The 22,059-nt window shown below is 57.8% G+C and overlaps 1 protein-coding gene across 5 annotated transcripts; it reads left to right on the top strand.

Annotated features, from left to right (window-relative positions):
- The first annotated feature begins 1,453 nt into the window (after positions 1-1,453).
- AJM1 (apical junction component 1 homolog) lies at positions 1,454-21,666 on the top strand. 5 transcript variants are annotated; one of them, XM_074973370.1, is made up of 4 exons: positions 1,454-1,779; positions 13,790-13,875; positions 15,909-16,095; positions 17,502-21,666. In XM_074973370.1, exon 4 carries the CDS (start codon positions 17,564-17,566, stop codon positions 20,858-20,860), a length of 3,297 nt encoding a protein of 1,098 aa, XP_074829471.1. In that variant the 5' UTR covers positions 1,454-1,779; positions 13,790-13,875; positions 15,909-16,095; positions 17,502-17,563; the 3' UTR covers positions 20,861-21,666. The 5 variants fall into 5 exon arrangements, with proteins under 5 accessions (XP_074829471.1, XP_074829468.1, XP_074829470.1 ...); XM_074973367.1 differs by lacking the exon at positions 15,909-16,095; XM_074973369.1 differs by lacking the exon at positions 15,909-16,095 and having other exon boundaries at positions 1,454-1,663.
- The last annotated feature ends 393 nt before the right edge of the window (positions 21,667-22,059 follow it).

Raw genomic sequence — 22,059 nt, forward strand, 5'->3', positions numbered from 1 at the left:
CTGGATACAATTAACTTAGGCTTGAATAGAGACTGGGAGTGGATGTGTCATTACAAAAAGTAAAACGATTTCCCCATGTTTATTCCCCCCCCCCCACCCCCCAACTGTTCCTTGGATGTTCCTGTTAACTGCTGGAAATGGCCCACCTTGATTATCACTACAAAAGGTTTTCTCCCCCCCTCCCCCTCCCCCCGCTCGCCTGCTGGTAATAGCTCATCTTAAGTGATCACTCTCCTTACAGTGTGTATGATAAACACCCATTTTTTCATGTTTTGTGTGTATATAAATCTCCTCACTGTATTTTCCACTGAATGCATATGATGTTGTGGGGAGGGATAGCTCAGTGGTTTGAGCATTGACCTGCTAAACCCAGGGTTGTGAGCTCAATCCTTGAGGGGGCCATTTAGGGATCTTGGCAAAAATCGGGGATTGGTCCGCTTTGAGCAGGGGGTTGGACTAAATGACCTCCTGAGGTTCCTGCTTTGAGCAGGGGATTGGGACTAGATGACCTCCTGAGGTTCCTTCCAACCCTGATAGTCTATGAAGTGAGCTGTAGCTCATGAAAGCTTATGCTCAAATAAATTGGTTAGTCTCTAAGGTGCCATGAGTACTCCTTTTCTTTTTGCAGATACAGACTAACAGGGCTGCTACTCTGAAACAGGTGGGGGATCAGCTTTTCCTAAGGCCTATTGTTTTCTCTAATGGCCCATTACCCTGAATGGGCCCTTCACAACCAGCTATATAGACTGGAAGCATCTTGCCTAGTGGGTGTCACTCAAGTGTGACTACATGTGAAATACAGATACCTAGACAATATTCATAACTTCAGATACAGAAATGATACATGCATACAAATAGGATAATCATATTCAACAAATCATAACTTTTCCAATGACACTTCACATGCCCCATCTTGTACAAAAGGCATCATAATTATGCCATAATCATATAATAATCGTATCACTGTGGGGTGCAATGCCACAGGCAGATTTGAACATTTTGGCCCATCCCATTTTCCCAAGGCCACCAGGCTCAAGACCACCAGGAGACCTAGTGCCCAGCCAGACCTAAATCCCAGATACTTCCCTTATGCATCCAGGGAGAGCAAGGGGGGGAGGGAGAGGGGGCCATGGTCAAAGCATTCTAGGGGTGTAGACACATTGATTCTATTGCAATGGACAGAAGTGTCCCACTCCCCAAAGGTTGCTCCCAAAGTCTCAGCTACACTGTAGCTCTCCCCCGCTGTCTGGCCTCCAGAAAAGGGGAGTGGGAGGGATGGGCTGTCACAGGCCCGCCCTGAGGAAGGGCTCTGAGTACGACACAGGGGGGCAGGCGAAAAGCAGCCACTGCAACACCCTGCGAAAAGGGGGAGGCTCATCAGAAAAATCCTGCCGGGGAAAAACGCGGGGGCTGGGGCGTGAAGGGGCGGGAGATCCCGTGGGCGGGGGGCACCGCCATTGGAGGGGTTGATGGCAGAGCGAGGGAGCGGGGGTCACCCAGGGCCAGGCTCCACCTGCGACGCGCGTTGCTCGGCCCCGGACAGACGCGGGCGCCTCGCCAGGGGAGACGCGGGGGACTCGGGCGCGGCCCCTTTAAGGCCGCTCCTGCCCGCTGGGGGCGATGAGGAGCCGCAGGGGCCGAGGAGCCAGGCGCAGCCTGACAGGTAGGCGGGGAGCCGGGCACGATCCTTGCCAGGCCGGCGCTTGATGGAGCCGGCTGCAGCGTCGCCACCCCGGCCTCGGGCTGGGGATGGAGCGGGCGCAGCGGCGGGAGGCGCAGGTACGGGGAGCCCCTGCCCTGGCTGCGCCGGGCGCATCTGCAGGGGGGAGGAAGCTCCGGCCACCTGCGGGCATGTCCGGCCGGAGGGCACGAGCGGTCCGGGCTGGGGGCCGCAGGAACCGGGGGGGGTTCCGGGCTGGGGGCCGCAGGAACCGGGCGGGGGTCCGGGCGGGGGGCCGCAGGAACCTGGGGGGGGGTCCGGGCGGGGGGCTGCAGGAACCGGGCGGGGGTTCCGGGCTGGGGGCCGCAGGAACCGGGGGGGGGTCCGGGCTGGGGGCCGCAGGAACCGGGCGGGGGTCCGGGCGGGGGGCCGCAGGAACCGGGGGGGGGTCCGGGCTGGGGGCCGCAGGAACCGGGGGGGGGCTGCAGGAACAGGGAGGACACTGCTCAGTGCGGAGTTGGCCCTGCAGCCCAGGTGCGGGTGGGCCAGGGTGGTGTCATCGCCGGGAATACAGGCTCCCGCGGACGGGTTAAGCTTGGCAGGAGGACCGGGCCCTGACTCCGGCGGCCAGGGGGAGACGATGGCAAATATTAGGGGGAGCCAAAAATGTATGTGTGAGAGAGAGATGCGGCTCATGCCTGTCCCCCTGAGTGCCCAGCCCCTGGACCTGGGGGCAGGTGGGGGCCACTTCCCAGAGGATGCTGCCAATAAATTAACGGGGCTTCTCTCCCCCTCTGCTTGGCAGCTTCCTGCCAGGGCTGCCCTGCCCCCAGCCTGCCCAGCCCCAGAGGAGCCTGCCCCAGTCACTGGCCATTTCCAGGGATGAGGATGGTTTATTATGTGGCCTGCAGCATGTCAGCTTAAATCCCAAGATAAGGCTGGGCCGAGCTGTGTGGCCCAATCCTGCAATGGGATCCACGCAGCTGGACCCTTCACCCTCACGGATGGCACCAAAGGATGGGGGCCTGTACTTTGAAATGGACTCTCCCTGTTGCACAGAACAGCTCAGCTTTCCTGGCCCATGCGGGGCCAGGGGTCCCTGGGCTGGCCCAGCTGTGCCCGCGGAGGCTGCCTTTTTGGCTCAGGGGGCAGCTGGCGCCAGGGCGTGTGGTTTTGTGTCTCTGAGGCACGGTGCCCTGACATGTCTCAACAGGCAGCCGGGGGCTGGCACTGTGATGGCAGGAACGAAGGGCCAGTGGCCTTTCACGCTACCCCAGATTCACTCCACCCCACATGACAAGCTGCGGCAGGCCTGGGCCCCGGAGCTGTAGGGACGGGTGGCATCTGTGCTAAGGGAATGGACTTTCCCTTGCTACAAGCTGCCTGCGGTGTTACTTCTCTGGGGTCCCCTGGCCTGGGGTCTTTGAGTCTTCCTGGGCCGAGGGACAGATGGACTGGAGCTCACGGAGTGTAGGGGCAAGTGACACCCACAGCTCTTTGGGCAGGGAGGGGGCTGCATGCCCAGTGCCATGTGAGGCTATGGGGTGACGGAGATGACTGGGGTGGTAACAAGCTACAGAAATGAATGGATTGAATTGCGTGGAGGGGTCTAACAGGAGCTGTTCACAACCCCCCTGTCCCCTCTCACCACCTCTACCACCCTGTGCAGAGGGGTTTTCATCCCCTTCCTCTGCATCTTGGTGGAGCTGTGCGCCCCCCTCTCTTGGAAGGAACTGTTTGCCTCCCATCTCTTGGATCTATACATCCACCCCTCCTGGGAGAAGTCAGTTCTCTAGTCACCCTCCCCCGAGGCTCTGGGCAGGACCTGCCTGCCCCACAGCCCCATGCCTGCCACATGCTCCTTCGGGTTAACACAGACTCCGCTGCCCCATTCCTCAGACCCCAAGCTGACAGGCTGAGGGGGCTCGGGGGTGAGCATCCCGCCCCCTCTGCTCACCCTGCTGAAGGCCTGCCACGAGCTGCTGAGTCAGCAGGGTGAGGAGGGGCATAGCCCCTGTCTAAGGCCACTGTCCTCTCACTAGAATGGGCCTCTGAGTCCCCATGTGCCTTGTGCACAATGCTGACCCCAAATGTGCTCATTGGCTCTGGGCATCCCCTCCACTTTCTACCCCCCTCCCCAGGAAGGAAGCAGGAAAGTGCCAGAAATTCAATTAAGGGAGAACTCCTCCGAACTCTGATCAGTTTCATTGTGTCTCCTCCCTAATTGTGTGCAGGGAATGACGATGTCGCCCAGAGCCAGTGCCAGCATTAAATGGGGAGAGACAGGGTGAGCAGGGAAACCGAGTCATCTGGGGTATTATTTGCTGAACAGAACAAAATTCACCCCGTGTGGCTGTGAATGTGACAGTGACTTCTGAAGTCTGTGTTGAGGTATGCATGGGGGGAGAGAAGGGCTTGGCACAAGTTGGATGCCTGCCTATGTGTAGGGAGTGTGTGTGTATGTGTGTCTGTGTGTTAGAGAGAGAGCAGACAGAGTATGTATGTGCATGTCTGTGGGTGTGTGCGTTCATGGATGTGTGCTTGTGTGTGTGTGTGGGGGGGAATGCACAGAGTGCATGTGTGTCCCAGCATAGGGCATGTGTGTGAGAGAGCTGGTGTGGGGGAGTGAGAGCACAGGGTTTGGGAGAGTGCATGCGGATGTCTGTGGGGTGACTGTGTAGGGGGTGGAGGGTGTGTAGGAAGTAGGGGTGAGTGCATGGGGTGTGTGCAAGGAGTGTGAGGGGGATGAGGCGTGTGGAGATGGGGGCTCAATGCATGGGTGTGGGGGTGAGTGCAGGGAGGGGAGCTATGGGGGGGGGTGAGTGCATGGGGGCTGGGCATGTAGACCATTGGCAGAGCTGGATGCTATGTCTCTCTGTCCCCATTGCTCTTAGGCCCATTTGGACTGCGAGGTTCTCTGCTTTCCGAGGGCAGGTCCCCAGAAGTAATGGGGTCCATGCCAGGTTCACATGGAGAGGGGGCTCCCTCGTGCCAGGGTAACGGGGTTGGTGCTGGGTCAGACGGAGAGGGGGCTCCCTGGGGGTGGGATACAGGGTCAGTGCTAGGTCAGATGGGGAGGGGGCTCTCTGGGGCCAGGTAGTGGGGTCAGTGCTGGGTCAGATGGGCATGAGGCCCCTGGGGGTGGGATCCAGGGTCTATGCTGGGTCAGAGAGAGAGGGGGCTGTGGGATCCGAGGTCGGTGCTGGGTGAGATAGGGAGGGGGCTCCCTGGGGATGGGATCTGGGGTCAGTGCTGCGTCAGACAGAGAGGGGGCTTCCTGGGGGTGGGATCTGGGGTCAGTGCTGGGTCAGACGGGGAGTGGACTCTCTGGGGGTGGGATCCGGGGTTGGTGCTGGGTCCAACTTGGAGGCGGTTCCCTGGGGCCAGCATAATGGGGTCTGTGTTGGTCAGACAGGGTGGGGGTTCTCTGGAGGTGGGATCCGGGGTCAGTGCTGGGTCAGACGGGGAGTGGGCTCTCTGGGGGCAGGATCCGGGGTCGGTGCTGGGTCAAACTTGGAGGCTGTTCCCTGGGGCCAGCATAATGGGGTCTGTGTTCTCATTGCCCCCACACTGCTCCCTCCACACCTCCTCGCTGTCCCCACCCCCACCCCTTCACTGCCCCTTCACTCCCCTCACTGCCCCCAATACCCCTCACTTCCCCCATAACTGCTCCCCACTCCCCCTCACTGCTCCCACCCCACTCTCCCATTGCTCCCACCCCTCACTGCCCTCCCACCCCTGCCTCCTGACTGCCCTCACTGCTTCCCCCACACCCCTTTGCTACCCCCTGTCCCCACCCCCTCACTGCCCCCAAAACCCCTCACAGCTCCCCCTGCCTCCACACCTCCTAACTGCTTCACATGTTCCCACTGACCCCCTGCCCACAGCCTCCTCACTGTTCCCCCACACCCCTCTCACTGCTCCCCCTGCCCCCACAATGCTCCCCCCAAGCCCCTTCACTGCTCCCCATGCCCCCACACCCCCTCACTGCTCCCCCCAACTCGCAGGCATTGTGACATCCCACGGGCACACAGCTCACCCCCTGCGTTCCTCCAGTGCTCCTCTTGCCCACTAATGCATGCACATCCTCACACCTCTGGTCTCCCACAGGCACAATCACACGATCATAGAATATCCGGGTTGGAAGGGACCTCAGGAGGTCGTCTAGTGCTACTCCCTGCTCAAAACAGGACCAATCCCCATCTAAATCATCCCAGCCAGGGCTTTGTCAAGCCTGACCTTAGAAACCTCTAGGGAAGGAGGTTCCACCACCTCCCTAGGTAACCTATTCCAGTGCTTCACCACCCTCCTAGTAAAAAAGTTTTTCCTAATATCCAACCTAAACCTCCCCCACTGCAACTTGAAACCATTACTCCTTGTTCTGTCATCTGCTACCACTGAGAACAGTCTAGAGCCATCCTCTTTGGAACCCCCTTTCAGGTAGTTGAAAGCAGCTATCAAATCCCCCCTCATTCTTCTCTTCTGCAGACTAAACAATCCCAGTTCCCTCAGCCTCCCCTCATAAGTCATAAGTCCCCTAATCATTTTTGTTGCCCTCCGCTGGATGTTTTCCAATTTCTCCACATCCTTCTTGTAGTGTGGGGCCCAAAACTGGACACAGTACTCCAGATGAGGCCTCACCAATGTCGAATAGAGGGGAACGATCACGTCCCTCGATCTGCTGGCAATGCCCCTACGTATACATCCCAAAATGCCATTGGCCTTCTTGGCAACAAGGGCACACTGTTGACTCATATCCAGCTTCTCATCCACTGTAGGTCCTTTTCTGCAGAACTATTGCTGAGCCATTCGGTCCCTAGTCTGTAGCGGTGCATGGGGTTCTTCCGTCCTAAGTGCAGGACTCTGCCCTTGTCCTTGTTGAACCTCATCAGATTTCTTTTGGCCAAATCCTCTAATTTGTCTAGGGCCCTCTGTATCCTATCCCTACCCTCCAGTGTATCTACCTCTGCTCCCAGTTTAGTGTCATCTGCAAACTTGCTGAGGGTGCAATCCACACCATCCTCCAGATCATTAATGAAGATATTGAACAAAACCGGCCCCAGGACCGACCCTTGGAGCACTCCACTTGATACCGGCTGCCAACTAGACATGGAGTCATTGATCACTTCCCGGTTGAGCCCAATGATCTAGCCAGCTTTCTATCCACTTTATAGTCCAACCCTACCTGCCCTAGGTTTGGCAGGTCACTAAATTGACTGGTCAAATAATGTCACTTGACGGCCTATTATTTGTCCATGGTCAAACATTGTCCGATGTCCCAGGATGAATCCAAAGGAATGGGCTGATGCTGCAGGCAATAGCCTCCGACTCTGATCACACTGGGTGTGGTTCTTTTGGGCTCTGCAGCTTCCTTAGTCTTGTTTTGCTTGTTCTGAGTTACAATCACTCCAGAAGTAATTTGTTCCTTTGTAATGAGGTGGAAGGACCTGTCTATGGCTAAGCCTGCAAGAGCCCAGAGTCTCTTGCTCTTTCTGGTTACTGTTCCAAGAAATTAGCACTTTAAAATCTGTGACCGTTTATCACGTGATTTGGCAGGTCAATTGACCAATTCTTTTTGGATTGATCAAATGCCCAGCCCTAATCTGCCCCTCAAACTGCCAGCCCACCCCGGCACTCCCATAACACTAGCCCCTGCCCCGCCCCTGCCCTACCAACCTCCTTGTAACACAAGCCCCCGGCCTGCCTCTGCCCTGCCAACCCTTTCCCCTGCCCCATAACACTAGTCTGGGGCCCGGCCTGCCCCTGCCTTACCAACCTCCTCGTAACACTAGTCCCCGGCCTGCCCCTGCCCTACCAACCGCCCCCTCCTGTACCCTGTAACACTAGCCCTGCCCTGCCCCTGCCGTGCCCACCCCTCCCACCATAACACTAGCCTCCGGCCTGCCCCTGCCCTGCCACCCCCAGTAACACTAGCCCCTGCCCTGTTCCTGCCCTGCCAAGCACTCCCCCTCCCACATAACACTACTCCCCAGCCTGCCCTGACAACCCCCAGTAACACTAGCCCCTGGCCTGCCCCTGCACTGCCAACCCCCCTGCATCCCATAACATGAGCCAGAAGGCGAGTGGGCTGTGGTGGTTGTCAGCAAAGGGCACAGTGGCCGTGCTGGTGGGCTGGGCTCCTCGGGCCACTTTGCCCTCCCTGTGGGTGAGATGCATTCAAGTACTGCAGGACGGGACCGCTGTAATGAAAGCGCCGCTCCCAGGGCTCGCTGGCCTTTGCTTTTGTGCTGGAGCAGGTTGAATCAGCTGGCCCATTTCCCACGGGAAGGTGGGCCAGCTCGAGCCAGGGGGCAGGTTGGAGCTCGTGTTATGGGGAGTGCTGGGGTTGGCAGGTTGGGGTCCTGCGGGCAGAGTGACCAGACAGCAAGTGTGAAAAATCGGGACGGGGTGGGGGACAATAGGCACCTATATAAGACAAAGCCCCGAATATCGGGACTGTCCCTGTAAAATTGGGACATCTGGTCACCCTAGATGCTGGGGGGTTGACAGGTTGGGGGCAGGTTGGGGGTTCTGCTGTGGGGTGCTGGGGGGTTGGCAGGTCAGGAGTTGTCCTGGGGGGTTGGCAGGACAGGGGCAGGTTGGGGGTTGTGCTGTGGGGTGCTGTGAGGTGGGCAGGTTGGGAGTTGTGCTGGGGGGTTGTGCTGGGGGGTGCTGGGGGGTTGGCATGTTGGGGGTTGTACTGGGGGGTTGGGAGGTCAGGAGAAGGTTGGGGGTTGTGCTGCGGGGTGCGGGCGGGTTTGGCAGGTTGGGGGCAGGTTGGAGGCAGGTTGGGGGTTGTGCTGTGAGGTGCGGGGGGGTTGGCAGGTCGGGGGCAGGTTGGGGGTTGTGCTGTGGGGTGCGGGGGGGTTGGCAGGTCGGGGGCAGGTTGGGGGTTGTGCTGTGAGGTGCTGGGGGGATTGGCAGGTTGGGGGCAGGTTGGGGGTTGTGCTGTGGGGTGCAGGGGGGTTGGCAGGATGGGGGCAGGTTGGGGGTTGTGCTGTGAGGTGCGGGGGGGTTGGCAGGTCGGGGGCAGGTTGGGGGTTGTGCTGTGAGGTGCTGGGGGGGTTGGCAGGTTGGGGGCAGTTCGGGGGCAGGTTGGGGGTTGTGCTGTGAGGTGCTGGGGGGTTGGCAGGTTGGGGGCAGGTTGGGGGTTGTGCTGCGGGTGCGGGGGCGGTTGGCAGGTTGGGAGCAGGCTTGGGGTTGTGCTGTGGGGTGCGGGGGGGATTGGCAGGTTGGGGGCAGGTTGGGGGTTGTGCTGTGGGGTGCAGGGGGGTTGGCAGGTTGGGGGCAGGTTGGGGGTTGTGCTGTGGGGTGCAGGGGGGTTGGCAGATTGGGGGCAGGTTGGGGGTTGTGCTGTGAGGTGCGGGGGGGTTGGCAGGTTGGGGGCAGGTTGGGGGTTGTGCTGTGAGGTGTGGGGGGGTTGGCAGGTTGGGGGCAGGTCGGGGGCAGGTTGGGGCTTGTGCTGTGGGGTGCAGGGGGGTTGGCAGGTTGGGGGTTGTGCTGTGAGGTGCGGGGGGGTTGGCAGGTTGGGGGTTGTGCTGTGGGGTACGGGGGGGTTGGCAGGTTGGGGGCAGGTTGGGGGTTGTGCTGTGAGGTGCTGGGGGGGTTGGCAGGTTGGGGGTTGTGCTGTGGGGTGCGGGGGGGTTGGCAGGTTGGGGGCAGGTCGGGGGCAGGTTGGGGGTTGTGCTGTGAGGTGCTGGGGGATTGGCAGGTTGGGGGTTGTGCTGTGGGGTGCGGGGGGGTTGGCAGGTCGGGGGCAGGTTGGGGGTTGTGCTGTGAGGTGCTGGGGGATTGGCAGGTTGGGGGTTGTGCTGTGGGGTGCGGGGGGGTTGGCAGGTCGGGGGCAGGTTGGGGGTTGTGCTGTGGGGTGCGGGGGGGTTGGCAGGTTGGGGGTTGTGCTGTGGGGTGCGGGGGGGTTGGCAGGTCGGGGGCAGGTTGGGGGTTGTGCTGTGAGGTGCTGGGGGATTGGCAGGTTGGGGGTTGTGCTGGAGGTGTGGGGAGGTTGGCAGGTTGGGGGCAGGTTGGGGGTTTTGCTGGGGGTGCGGGGGAATTGGCAGGTCTGAGGCAGGTTGGGGGCCAGTGTTGTGGGGTGTAGCCTGTGCTGAAGTGATACCTGTTGTGGAAGAAAACACAGTCTTCACGCTGAATTTGTTAGCAACAGGTCAGAGACAATTTATTCTCAAGCAATTGCAGGTGGAGACCACAGTCGGGCAGAGTTTCCCCTGCCCTCAGGTAATCTCCAAGGAACAAGCATTTTCAGTCGAGTATTTACACATTCATTACACACACAGACATAATAACAGCTGTGTCCTATTTTACATTTTCTTCCCATTGTCGTAGTCAGCACTGCATTCCAGTCTTATCTTAAAGCAAGGTCCCTAGTGATTTTCCCATCCGCCTCGCACAAACCCCACTTCTACAAATCTCGCGTTATTAAGGTTGGAGTCAGCTTGTCTCTTGCTCTGTCTCTGAACCAAACGACATGACTGCACACAAACCCTCTTTTCCCTTTCACACTTCCACACCGTCTGAAGCTCACGGCCAGCTCCCAGTCACACCCATGTGTCCCCCCCACACACATTCTCGTTCTCCCTCTCACGCCCTCCCACAGTCCCCTGTCACTCCTACCTCTGCTGCTGCTCAAGCTCACTCTGAGCCAAGCCCTTCTCCACAGCCCAGGTGCTGCCAGGGGAAGCCGTGCCACGCCTGCCGTGGAACTCTTTCACTCCCGGGCTGGGGTCACCCTGCTGCCAGGGGCTTTCTACAAAGATGCAGGGTAGGAATGAATGTTTCAGGTTTTTGTCTGGCCCAGAAGGCAGGAGGGAGCTGGTGGGAGCCCTTTGGGGTGCTGGGGGCCATTTCTGGCACCAGGGAGCCCTTTGGGCTGCTGGAGGAGGCTCTGAGCCAGGTGCCCGCGTTTTGTTCTGAGCAGCTTTGAGCACAGTGCGCCCCTCCCCCTGTGCAATGGGGTTAGTGACGCACCGGGCTGCAGGATGGCAGGTTCAGAGTGCCCCAGCTGGCATCTGTGCTTCCCTTTGCCTGCACCCCCCACTCAAGATGGGAAGTGTCAAGCTGTTGCTGTGCTCATAGCAATCGCAGCAAAGCCTTTGCCAGCCAGACTCAGGGTCACTCGAGCTCCTGGCCACGGCAGGGAAAGTTCCCTGCTGGCCTCTCTATGGTGAGGGCATAATGAGCTCCATCCCTCTTCTCCCACATGGGCACCCAGGGCTGACTGGGCCTGGCACCACAGCTGGGTGACCTCTCTGAGCAGCTGAGTTTATCAATCATTCCCATGGGGCCTGGCAGGCTTGGGGATGAGCCACAGAGCCTGCCCCTGCCAGTGCCCACTGCCCGGGCAGGCTGGTGAGAGAAATTCTGTTCAGTGGCCTGGTGCCCTGAGTCAGCAGATCCCAGTCCAGCACTCAGGCATCTGCCCAACCCAAGCCCCAAACCATGGGCAGGTTTAGCACAGCTCCCAGTCCTGTCCCCGGGGCAGTGGTATGAGCTGCTGTTTGCGTGGGGGGCACACCTGTGGCCCTGCCCACGCCATCCCCATTGCTCAGTGAATACAGAGGCTCCTCCCAGGGCCAGATTGACGCAGGGGCTTTAGGGGCTGCAGCCCTGGGCTAAGGGGAGCCCTGGCACAACAGGGCTCAGGTAGGCTGCCTGCCTGCCATGGCCCCATGCCGCTCCCGGAAGCAGCCGGCTGTTGGCATGCCTCTGCAGCCCCTGGAGGGAGGTGGGGGCGGAGAGAAGGCAGCTCCGTGCACTGCCCCCACCCCCAGCACTGTCCCCGCAGCTCCCGTTGGCCAGAAACTGCCAATGGGAGCTGTGGGGGCGGCGTTTGAGGGTGTGGGCAGCACACGGAGACACGCTGTCCCCCTCCCCCCAGGGGCGCACAGAGACGTGCCAGCAGCCATCCGCTTCTGTGAGCAGTGTGGGGCCACGGCCGGCAGGCAGCCTGCCTGAGCCCTGCTGTGCCGCCGGCCGGAGCCTGCACCTCACACCCCCTCCTGCACCCCAACCCCCTGCCCCAGGTCAGAATCCCCTCCTGCACCCCAACACTCTGCCGCAGGCTGGAGCCCCTCCTGCACCCAACCTCCCTCCCAGAAAGAAACTAATATAACAGCTGTTCTAAGGTAAGCAGTAGGCTATTTGAATTAACTTAACTATATTCTACATGTTTTAAGACTGAAATGTAACCACAGAACATCTTTATGATCATTAAAAGTCAAGTTTAAGTATAGTGTTAATAGCCTCAATGCCATAATTGTGATAATTTTGTTTTAAATTAGGAAAAAGACATATACAGGGGCCCCCCAAAATCTACTAGCCCTGGGCCCACAGGAGAGTTAATCCGGCTCTGCCTCCCCCCACATCAATGCGGCACTTGTGAGCAACATTAACTCCCCTCGCAGTGCCCCGGCTCTCCTCCTGTGCCTCCCCCGCACACACTGCTCCTCCGGAGAGACGTAGCACAGCGAAACCATGGCAACCGTGTGCTCCAGCGGGGATGCCAGCACCATGAGCTCAGCACCTGCTCCCCAGAGGACCCCAGGCCCCGGCTGGGCTGGGTGCCACTCACTGGCCTTCACCAGGCAGCTGGGTTTCAGTCTCGCGCTGCTCAGCCCCTGGGCAGGGGAGCTCAGGGCAGGGGGTTTCAGGGCATCACAGCAGAGATGCTGCTGCGTGGGGGAGGGTTGCTCTTAACTCCATCCAAGCCCCGGGGCTGAGCAAGCGGGGTGATCTGTAGGGGCCTTTGGCACCCGTACCTGGAGACAGAGGGCAGGGGCTGAGTCATGGGCACTCGCTGGCCTTGGGTGCTGAGGGGCTGTGCCACATGCTCTGACTCCACCACTCATCAGCCCTCTCTCAGGTGTGTTGTATGAGGGCCAGTGCTAGTCTCTACAACTAGCCACCGACTAATTCTCCTCACTACGCAGAGTCAACCTTGTTAGCATTTGTTAGACTTCCAGGGAAAGCTAACGTGAGATGATGGTGATTCTGTCGGTGGCATTCCCCTCAGGGAGATGCTGTCTTTCATAAGATCAAGGACTGGTCACCAGAAAACTCCTTCTGGCACTTCTCCCAGCAATCTTCCAAATTCCAGCTCACTTAGCTGCCCTCTTCATAAAGTTCCCCTATACTTCCAGTTTGACAGCTGCTTAGAATGCACCATAGCACAGGTGGGAAACAGCTCTGGTGTTCTGCTCCAGAGGTGGCTGCCTGCTAGTGCTGGCTGACATGACAGCTGATATAGTTTGCAAAGGTATATAGGTATAGTTTGCAAAGCAATCTGGGAGGTGCAGGAAGGAAAGATTTTTGTCAATGGGAACTATTTTCCGCAGCAGCGTCACCGCCAGTGCTTAATTTGTGCCGAGGCCTGGCAATTCAGAGCCCTGGCCCCTCTGGGCTGGCTCCTCTTTCATTACAAATGAAGCACTAGTCACCACGGAGAGATCCAGCATAGATATGGCAGGAAGGGCAAAGGGGTGCAAACAGCAGATCTCTTGAAGCCAGTCACAGCCCAGAGATGGGAGGAGAGGGCCAGTATCTTAATTCACTCCCTGGGAAAGGAAGAAGGGGGTGTCTAGTGTCTAGCCTCAGCTCTGACCCCACCCCAGGGAAGCCATGCTGTAGTGATTTGCCCCCATCTGGAAAGGTCTTTGACAACCCACCATGAGACGCTAGCCGGGATAAGAACCTGGGCTTTCCAACACCAAAGGCACAAGCCGCTGCCCCTTCAGAGGCTGGGGAAATTCCTCTCACGGTAACCAAGTAGTAGGCTGATATCTTCTATGCTGGCTGTGGCCCCGAGAGGGGGACATGCTCTCACCACTTTCCCAGGCCTCTGGAGCAGAGGCTCTGACTCCTGGCAGGACTGTGGCCATGTCACTTTGACCTGCTTGGTCCTCTCTCCGCCCAGGGGTGTAAAGTACCACAAGACCTCACTGTGTCTGTGCGGAGCTCCCCAGGGAGATGCTGTGTGGACCCGCGCAGAGGAGGGACCCCAGGGCTGAAGGGGGCTGGTGCTGGGCTCAGCAGGGCGGTGCACGGAAGGCCCAGCTCCTGCCCTCAGGAGGCCGAGCAGTAACTTCCTGGATTCATTTGATGTGTTTTATGTTCCAGCCCCAGAACGGATCCCAGCATGGAGCTGACACAGCAGCCTGTGCCAGCTTTGCCCATCCAAATACACACCACTGGCATCAGACCAGGTAGGAACAAAAACGCTGTCCCAAACTCACTTCCTGCTCCAGAAACCTTCCCAGCCTCAGGCATCCGAGGCGAGTTTTGATTTCTTTAGTCCCCCTGGTCCCAGACCTTCCTGCCCCCCACACAGTAATAATGGGGAGGGCAGGACTGAACGTATGGTTTAAACCTTCACCATGGCTTCAGACCAGATATGTTCTCTGGAGTCTAACATAAGCTGGCTTCCTGCCTCTGCCCCTCCCACTGGTCTGGTGTTACAAACCATGGCCATCTGCCCACAGCACCACCGTCTGCAATGGGGTCAAACCTGAGCCCTTCAGCATCCAAAGCACCAGCCTCTGACCCGTGAGCTGAGCGAGAGCTAGCTGTAAGGGCAGGCTGTGGGCAGTAGTTGCAGGGGCCAGTCACGAGAGCAAAGCATATGCCCACAGTATACCAGTGTATGGTGCGTGTGACCCTGCTCCCCAGAGGGAGCAGAGCTCCCAGCTGCATTGAGACCCCTGCTGATTTCCTAGAAGCCCTAGTGCATCCTCAGGGACAAGATTTTAGACACTGTGTGCAAAGTACCACTGCCACCCTTGAGCCATGCTGTGTGCACAGGCCCAGAGGGTGTCTGCACATGCAGAAATGCTGCCATTCATGCAAAACACATGGACGCAGGCATGTAACTGCGTGTGCAAACTGCACAGCTGGGTGTGCAAAGCAGGTGACTGCCTGAGCAAAATCTGCAGTGCTGCACCCCTGTTTTGCACACATAACCACATATTTGCACATGCATTCCCCATTCAGGCTCCTGGGTCTTAAAATCTGGCCCCAGGGATGTGTGGAGAGAGATTCCCCGTGGCAGGAGAGAACTTTAGCAGGAGAGCATTTGAGTCCAGTGATATCCCTGCCAAAAACAACCGTGCGGAAATAAAACTCTTGTGAGTGAGTGCCAAGCTCTCATCCTGTCTGGTTCAGGGACCTCCACTGTAATGGAAGGTTTCTATGCACATGTTGTCTGGGACAGTGGTTCTCAATCAGGGGTATGTGTACCCCCGAAGGTACTCAGAGGTCTTCCAGGGGTACATCAACTCATCTAGAGATTTGTCTAGTTTTACAACAGGCTACATAAAAGGACTAGTGAAGTTAGTAAAATTAAAATTTCATACAGACAATGACTTGTTTATACTGCTCTAAATACAATACACTGAAATGTAAGTATGTGGTAAAATGAGAAAGTCATTAAAATTATGTGGTAAAATGAGAAAGTCAGCAATTTTTCAGTAATAGTGTGCTGTGGCCCCTTTTTTATGTCTGATTTTGTAAGCAAGTAGTTTTTAAGTGAGGTATGTAAGACAAATTTGGGACACCCCTCAACCATGTTGTGTACAGATCGCCCTGCAGAGGCCATCTTGTCAGCCCTTGGGGGGTGATTCTTGGGAGAGGTAGGACAGGGCTGCAAGTGTAAGGCCAACAGACCCCGGTCATCGGCGAGTGGGATTGAACTGGGGACCTCTGGAGCTTAGTGCATGAGCCTCTACTGCATGAGCTAAAAGCCAGCTGGCTGTTAGCTAAGGCTATAGAGCGTCTCATTTAACTCTCTCTCTCTAAGTGGTCTTGGTGCCACTAGATGGGACAGAACACCACACCCAGAAGGTGTGTGGGTTACACAAGGACCATAAAGGTGATTCTTGATTGAGGCTGCTGGACACAGCCAGTCCCTGTGGGTCTCTCTGTCTCTTTAGCTTCCAGACAAACACAGTCTGTGCTGCTTAGTGCCACCAGACAGATCTCGCGAAGCTCAGACCAAATGGGAGGGACTTCTGACTACACCACCCGCCCTGCATCCCGAGCAGCGTAGCATAGCTTTGACAGGCCCTAGGCAGAGAGCTTAGACCTTGTGGGGGGGGGTGTCCCCCAGAGCTGAGCTCTCTGACACGGCTTCATTGCAAGCATCCTATATTTGCATAAACATATGCTAGGCAGGTAATTAGCCATGCCCACCCCCCACACAGCCAGTCATTCTCCCATGTTGTTATTTATCCCATGCATGCAGGTGCTGGTTGGCGCGTGCCAGTGTGGGTCTGTGTAGAGCTGGTCAGATTACTGGTTGCAGAGACACGATGTGTGGAATTTGCCCTTTTCTTTTGGCGAGCTGATTTAACAAATCCCTGCCCTCTGCTCCGCTGGCTGGGGTTGTCTGCCTACTCGCCACTGTCTACCTGTGATGTACCATTGGTTGCGTAAGTCACATGGTGCTGTGTTTGCTTCCTCACTGGGCGACCGAGACTTACAAAAAGGAGAAGGAATTGCTGCACTTGTACATGAAGGGCTTGGCGCTGTATAGGGCACAAGATCCACTCCCTGCCCCCTGAGCCCATGGGCGCAATCAGATCAACACAAGGCTTGTCCAGCTGGGACTTGGACGGGTGTAAATCAGGAGTAATTCCACTGCGGTCCATGCCACTCTGCGGTACAAACAAGAGGAGGATTGGGCTCAAAGCAGGCTGGCCGGAACCCAGAGAGGGAGCAACCAGGACACGGCCTCTCTGTCCTCTCATGATTCTCTTTGCTCTGTGTGTCCTGTTGTCAACTTCCTCGTGGTGGGTGGGCAGCAGGGAATGAACGGGCACTGATAAATTCACCTGGCTGGGAATTTTCTTTCATTCTTTCTTTCTTATGAAAACTGCACTTTTTGAAATATTGACATTTTTGACAAGAAAATCTCAATTTTGCTGAAACTTTCCAATTTGCCTTCAGAAAAATCAAAATCAAATAATTCCTTTTGGATCAGTTTGATGTTAATCTGTGTCCACCAGAGCCGTTGTGGTGTCTCGTGCCTGCCACCCCACCCTTCTCTGTGGGTTAAGCTTTCTGGCTGGAGTACATCACCCATGATGCATCATAGCCTCGCTCTGATTGAACTGCTGTGGTGCATCATGGGAGTCACATAACCATGGTGCATCATGGGAGGTGTAGTCCAGTCAAGGAGTTCAGCCAGTAGAGGAGGATGGAAGCATGAGGCACTGTGACACCTCAGATAGACACAGATTAAGGTCAAATTAAGCTGAAACAAAATGTGGCAACATTTCTGAATCAAAACTTTCCATTTGGCAAAAAATTTTGACACATCAACTTTGTTGTGGCCTGATTCAGAATGAAACAAATGTGGGAATATTGAAGTTTCCTGCAGAATGAAAATTCAGATTTTCGACCCTCTCTGTAAATCCAGGGCCATGCAAGCTCATGGTATCTCTGGCATGGCCCTGGCCTCTGGCACTGCAGTATCTGAGCACTGCATGCCCTTGGTCATGAGCAGACTGGGCACTCCTAGAGGAATAGCCTCCCCCAAAACATTCATGTGAATAAGCCTTGTTCTCACTAATTCTGAACCAGGCCGTGGCCGTTTGGAATTCCCCATCACTGTCTCTGCACCATTCGGCCAGCTCCAGTTCTTACCCCAGCACGGACCCTTTTGCACATGTGCCTACTAGACCCCCCAGCATTGCCAGTCCCGAGCATTGCAGGATCATGAGTCAAGCCCCCAAAATCATGAGATTGGCTAAAAATCAGGAGCTTTCAAAAATAGCCTGTCTTGAGCGGGCCTCTCCGGCATGAGACTCAAGGCCCCTTCTCTCTCCCGTTGCAGGGCTGGCTGGCTTCCCCTGAGATGATCTGAAGAGGAGCTGGAGAAGGAAGAGCTTGTTTAAGATGACACGAACCGACCCACCTGACATACTGGTGTCTACGGTGTATCAAGACCTAGAGGTGAAGTGCCCAGCACCCAGGGATTCCATCATCTGCCAGCCACTGGCACAATGTGACGCCTTCATGTCTGGATCTCTGCCGCGCGACCTGCAGCCCTTCAACAAGCGCCACTGTAGGAGCTTTGACTTCCTTGAGCCGCTCGACGACCAGCTGGCCCCTGCTCCTGCTATGGAGCGCCCCTGCCGGCACCCAGGCACCCCCGAGCCTTCCTCAGGCTCCGGAGGCAGGAAGGCTCCTCCCAGGTCGGACGTTCAGAACAGCAGGCCTCCCCCTCACGGGAGGGAAGGCCCCAAGGAGCCATTGGCTCGGGCGGAGCCAAAGAGGCGAGCGAGGTCGAAGAGCGCCCCACGGGTGAAATCCACCTTCACTCCCATTCCCATCCAGATGTCGTCCTCGTCTCCCCCCGTGCCAGCCAGGCGGGGACGGGAGGCTCTGCGCCTCTCCAGGGAGCCTGCGAGGACAGAGATGTCTCCGCGCAGGGGGAGCGGATACGCGCCAATGAAGGCCCCAATGAACGAGGTGCACCCCATCAAGCTGCAGCCCCAGCGGAGCAGCACCAGCCGCATCTCCCCACTGTGTGTCAGCAGCAACTGCCCGGAGGAGGCCCCAGGTGGGAGGCCGGCCACAAGCCTGCATGTCAAGTGCCGGATGGACATGAAGCCAGACGAGGCAGTGCTGGTGCACGCGGCACGCAGCCTGAAGGCCCAGAGCAGGATGGAGGTGCCGTACTGGCCCAGGCTGCCCTGCGCTATCCGGAGCCTGACCATCCCAAGCAGCAGGCAGGTGTCTGTGTCCCGCACTCCCACACCCAGCGACTCCTACAGCGGGGAGCACAGGCTGCCCTACTCCAACGAGTACTACGAAGGTGACCCCCGAGGCCGGGTTTACCAGGCCATGCCCTGCTCGCAGGACTATCCTGAGAGGGGCTGTATGACCTTCTCCGCTCCAAATGTGCCCACCAAGTTCTTCTACACAGAGGAGCCAGCTGGGTGCCCTGGCCCTGGCATTCCACTGAAAAGCTCTGGCTACGAGGGGTGCCCTCGCCCATACCCAGGGCGTCACCTCCCTCCACAGCCCTTCTACACAGAGGACCCAGCCAAAGGTAATATCCACACCATCCCACCCAGGACTTTCTACGTGGAAGAAGCTCGGACCTACCCCATCCAGGAAGCCCCTACCCACACCTTCTACAGAGAAGACCCTCAATTCTATGCCTCAAGGGGCATGCCCACCAAACCCCTCTATACAGAGGACCCCAGGGTATACCCCGGTCTGAACACCTCCTCCCGGTTGTTCTACACTGAGGATTATGGCAAATACCATGAGAGAGAATCCATTTCGCGGACGTACCCTCATGCCCGTAGCACCCAGCCTTTGCAGTTCAGCGACTGGTACTGCCCAGACCGGGGTGCACTGCCCTACCAGACTTTGCAGATGTCCCGCTTTGCACCTCATCCCTCTGGGCAGGAGGCTTTGCTTTCCTCTTGGCATGCCAGCTACAGCACCAACCAACCCCGCCTAGGCACAGACACCCGGCATTACTCCAAATCCTGGGACAACATCCTGGCACCCAGTGTCCGCAGGGAGGACCCCATGTTCCGCGGGCGCAGCTATGAGAACCTGCTCGCCCGGGAGCAGCACCGTGCCTTATCCCCTGATGACCGGCGGCAGCCCGTGGTTATCAACCTCTCCAGTTCCCCCAAGCGCTATGCAGCGCTCTCTCTCTCGGAGAACTCCATCATGGAGAAGATGCAGGCAGACGGTGGGCGGTGCCCCTTGGGCCGCTCCTGGTTTGTCACCCCAGAAATCACCATCACCGACAATGACATCAAAGCCAATGGTCTGAGCAAGACCGAGAAGCGCTCGGCCAGCTGGGATGTGCTGGATTCCGGGCGGGATGGGCATCGCTCCCGCACCACACACTGCTACTCGGATCCCATTGCCAAAGAGAGCACCCAAAGCAGCTCCGCCCGCCAGCGCAGCCTGGAGCAGCTGGATGAGCTGATCACAGACCTGGTCATCGATTCCAAGCCCCCTCCCAGCCGCCGCCCCAGCAACGGGGACAGCCTGACAGACCAGCTCAAGAGGCTGATCGACAACGGGGCGCCCGGGCCCGCCAGGAAGCTGGAGGCCAGGAAGCCGCTGCCTTTATTGGTGGGGGAGCCCAGGCCCACCAAGGAGCAGCCGGGCCCGAGTTCCTTCCACAGAGACGTACGCAAGGAGCAGGGTGGCCGCTCACTTGCCATGTCTGTCTCCAGCAGCAGCTTTGAGAAGCAGCAGGATGACTGCTCCCCGGAGCTGAGCGCGGATGAGGACGACATGATGATGTGCTCGAACGCCAAGTGCAGGCGCACGGAGACCATGTTCAACGCCTGCCTCTACTTCAAATCCTGCCACAGCTGCTATACGTACTACTGCTCCCGGAGCTGCCGCCGCGAGGACTGGGACATCCACAAGGAGAGCTGTGTCTACGGGCGTATCGGGAGCATCTGCCGGCACGCTCTGCAGTTCTGCCGGGAGAATGCCGAGGTGCACAAGGCCTTCTCGCGCATTGCCAAGGTGGGGTACCTGTCCCGGGGGCGAGGGGTGCTGTTCCTGGGCTTCCCCAGCTCAGGCTCAGCTGAGAACTTCCTCCAGTTTGGCTTGGAGAGCCTGCTGATGTCCCCCACCTACCTGTCCCTGCGGGAGCTGGAGGGCTACGCAGAGAGCCTGGGGGATTATGCCCGGGAGTTGGGGGTGGCTGGCATCCAGTATGACCCTGAGGAATGTTTCCTCTTGAATGTAACAGTGGCTGTTGGACAAAAAGTGCCTGTGAGGCCATCCCCCAAAGTCCAGGTGCCGACCGTCAGGAAATACGCCAAGGTGGCCTTAGCCTCCTCCAGCCCCGAGAAGCAGATCTTGAAGAAGGAGCGGGACATGGAGACCTTGATCCTGACCCCCCCGCCTGGCACAGCGGACATCGACAAGGAGGGGGAGGAAGGGCGGAAGGCCCGGGAGGTCTGCTTCATCAACATCCAGCGGGAGCTGCGGATCCGAGGCGTCTTCCTGCGCCATGAGTTCCCCAAGATCTACGAGCAGCTGTGCGACTTCGTGGAGAGTAACAAGAGGTTCACGCCCACCACCATCTACCCCATTGACAGGCGGACCGGAAAGCAGTTCATGTGTATGATCATGGCCGCCTCTGAGCCACGGACCCTGGATTGGGTCGCCAGCCCCAACCTCCTGGACGACCTCATGTGACCAGCGCTGCCGCGCCACACGGGCCTCCTCTTTATTCCCCTTTGTAGACAGGTATTTTACTATTGACGCACTAAACTGGTCAGTCAGAATCTTCCCATCATTTCTAGCAGATAACTGTTGGCGCGTGGATCCTGGGGAGGCCTGGGAAAGATGCTGTCCTAACGGGGCAGCAACAGATCCATGGACTCCATGGGGCTCAGGCCACCTGCCTCTGTGGCCACTGGCTAGTCAGGGCAGGAGCTGCTGAGCTCCCTAGATTCTGGTTGGTCTTGGTGGGGATAGAGGGGTGGGGCTGGCCCTGTCACATGAGATTTGCCTTGAGGAGAGGGCTGCTACGTGCAGGGTAAGTCCAGTGCCACAGGTCTGTCTCTCAGTGAGGTTCTTTTACTGCCTTCTCTCCGTTTAACCTGATTCCCAGCTGGGCTTGGCCAAGGCACAGGGCAACAAGTGACTGGCCTGCAGCTGTTCGAACAACAGCTCAGCGTAGAACCCGCGGCCCTGCCTGTTCCTACTCCCTCAATCTGACCACTAGACAACACGGCTACCTCTAAGCAAGTGTGGCCAGATCAATCATTTTAAGCTCCCTGCCATGCCCACTCCATCCCTCTGCCTAGAAGCCAAACTTGCCCATAGCTGCTCCCAAGTGGACAGTTCTTCTCCCCCCTCCCATCGCCGCCTTGTTTAATTGTGGAGACAGCCAGGAAGAGGCATGTTTTCAACCTGGCCTCTGCAAGTAGGCCCAGTGTCCTAGCACAACGGTTCCCCTTTGTCTGCATGGCTGCATAATGGTACGTGGAAGGGGACTCAGAGCCATGTCTTGGCACATGGGGGTAAGTGCAGAGGGGGCTTGGGAGCATACTAGGGGCTTTGGATTGTGCAGACACATTTGTGTCTCTCATTTGAAAATTTGGCCCAGTGTGTTTGAGTCTCTATACAGTGTGCATGTTATATGGTATGAGTCTCTATACAGTGTGCCCCCCACCTGGGCTCTGTATGGGATGAGTCTCAGAGCAGCCTGCACGCTACACGGTCTCTGTGCAGCATGAGGCTCTACACAGCAGTGGCGTAGCCAGGATGGGACATTTGGGTGGGCTCCGACTTTGGGTGGGCGGCAATGACTGGGTGGAGGGAGGAGGAGGAGGAATCAGGGCCCACCTACCCCCTCTAGCCGGCCTTGCTGGGGTCGATGGATGCTCTGG

Source organism: Natator depressus, chromosome 16 (genome assembly GCF_965152275.1).
Source record: "Natator depressus isolate rNatDep1 chromosome 16, rNatDep2.hap1, whole genome shotgun sequence".
Taxonomy (NCBI): domain Eukaryota; kingdom Metazoa; phylum Chordata; order Testudines; family Cheloniidae; genus Natator; species Natator depressus.

Excerpts from the sequence above, each read along its gene's own strand:
- AJM1 (XM_074973370.1), top strand. The coding sequence starts at position 17,564 with ATGACACGAACCGACCCACCTGACATACTGGTGTCTACGGTGTATCAA.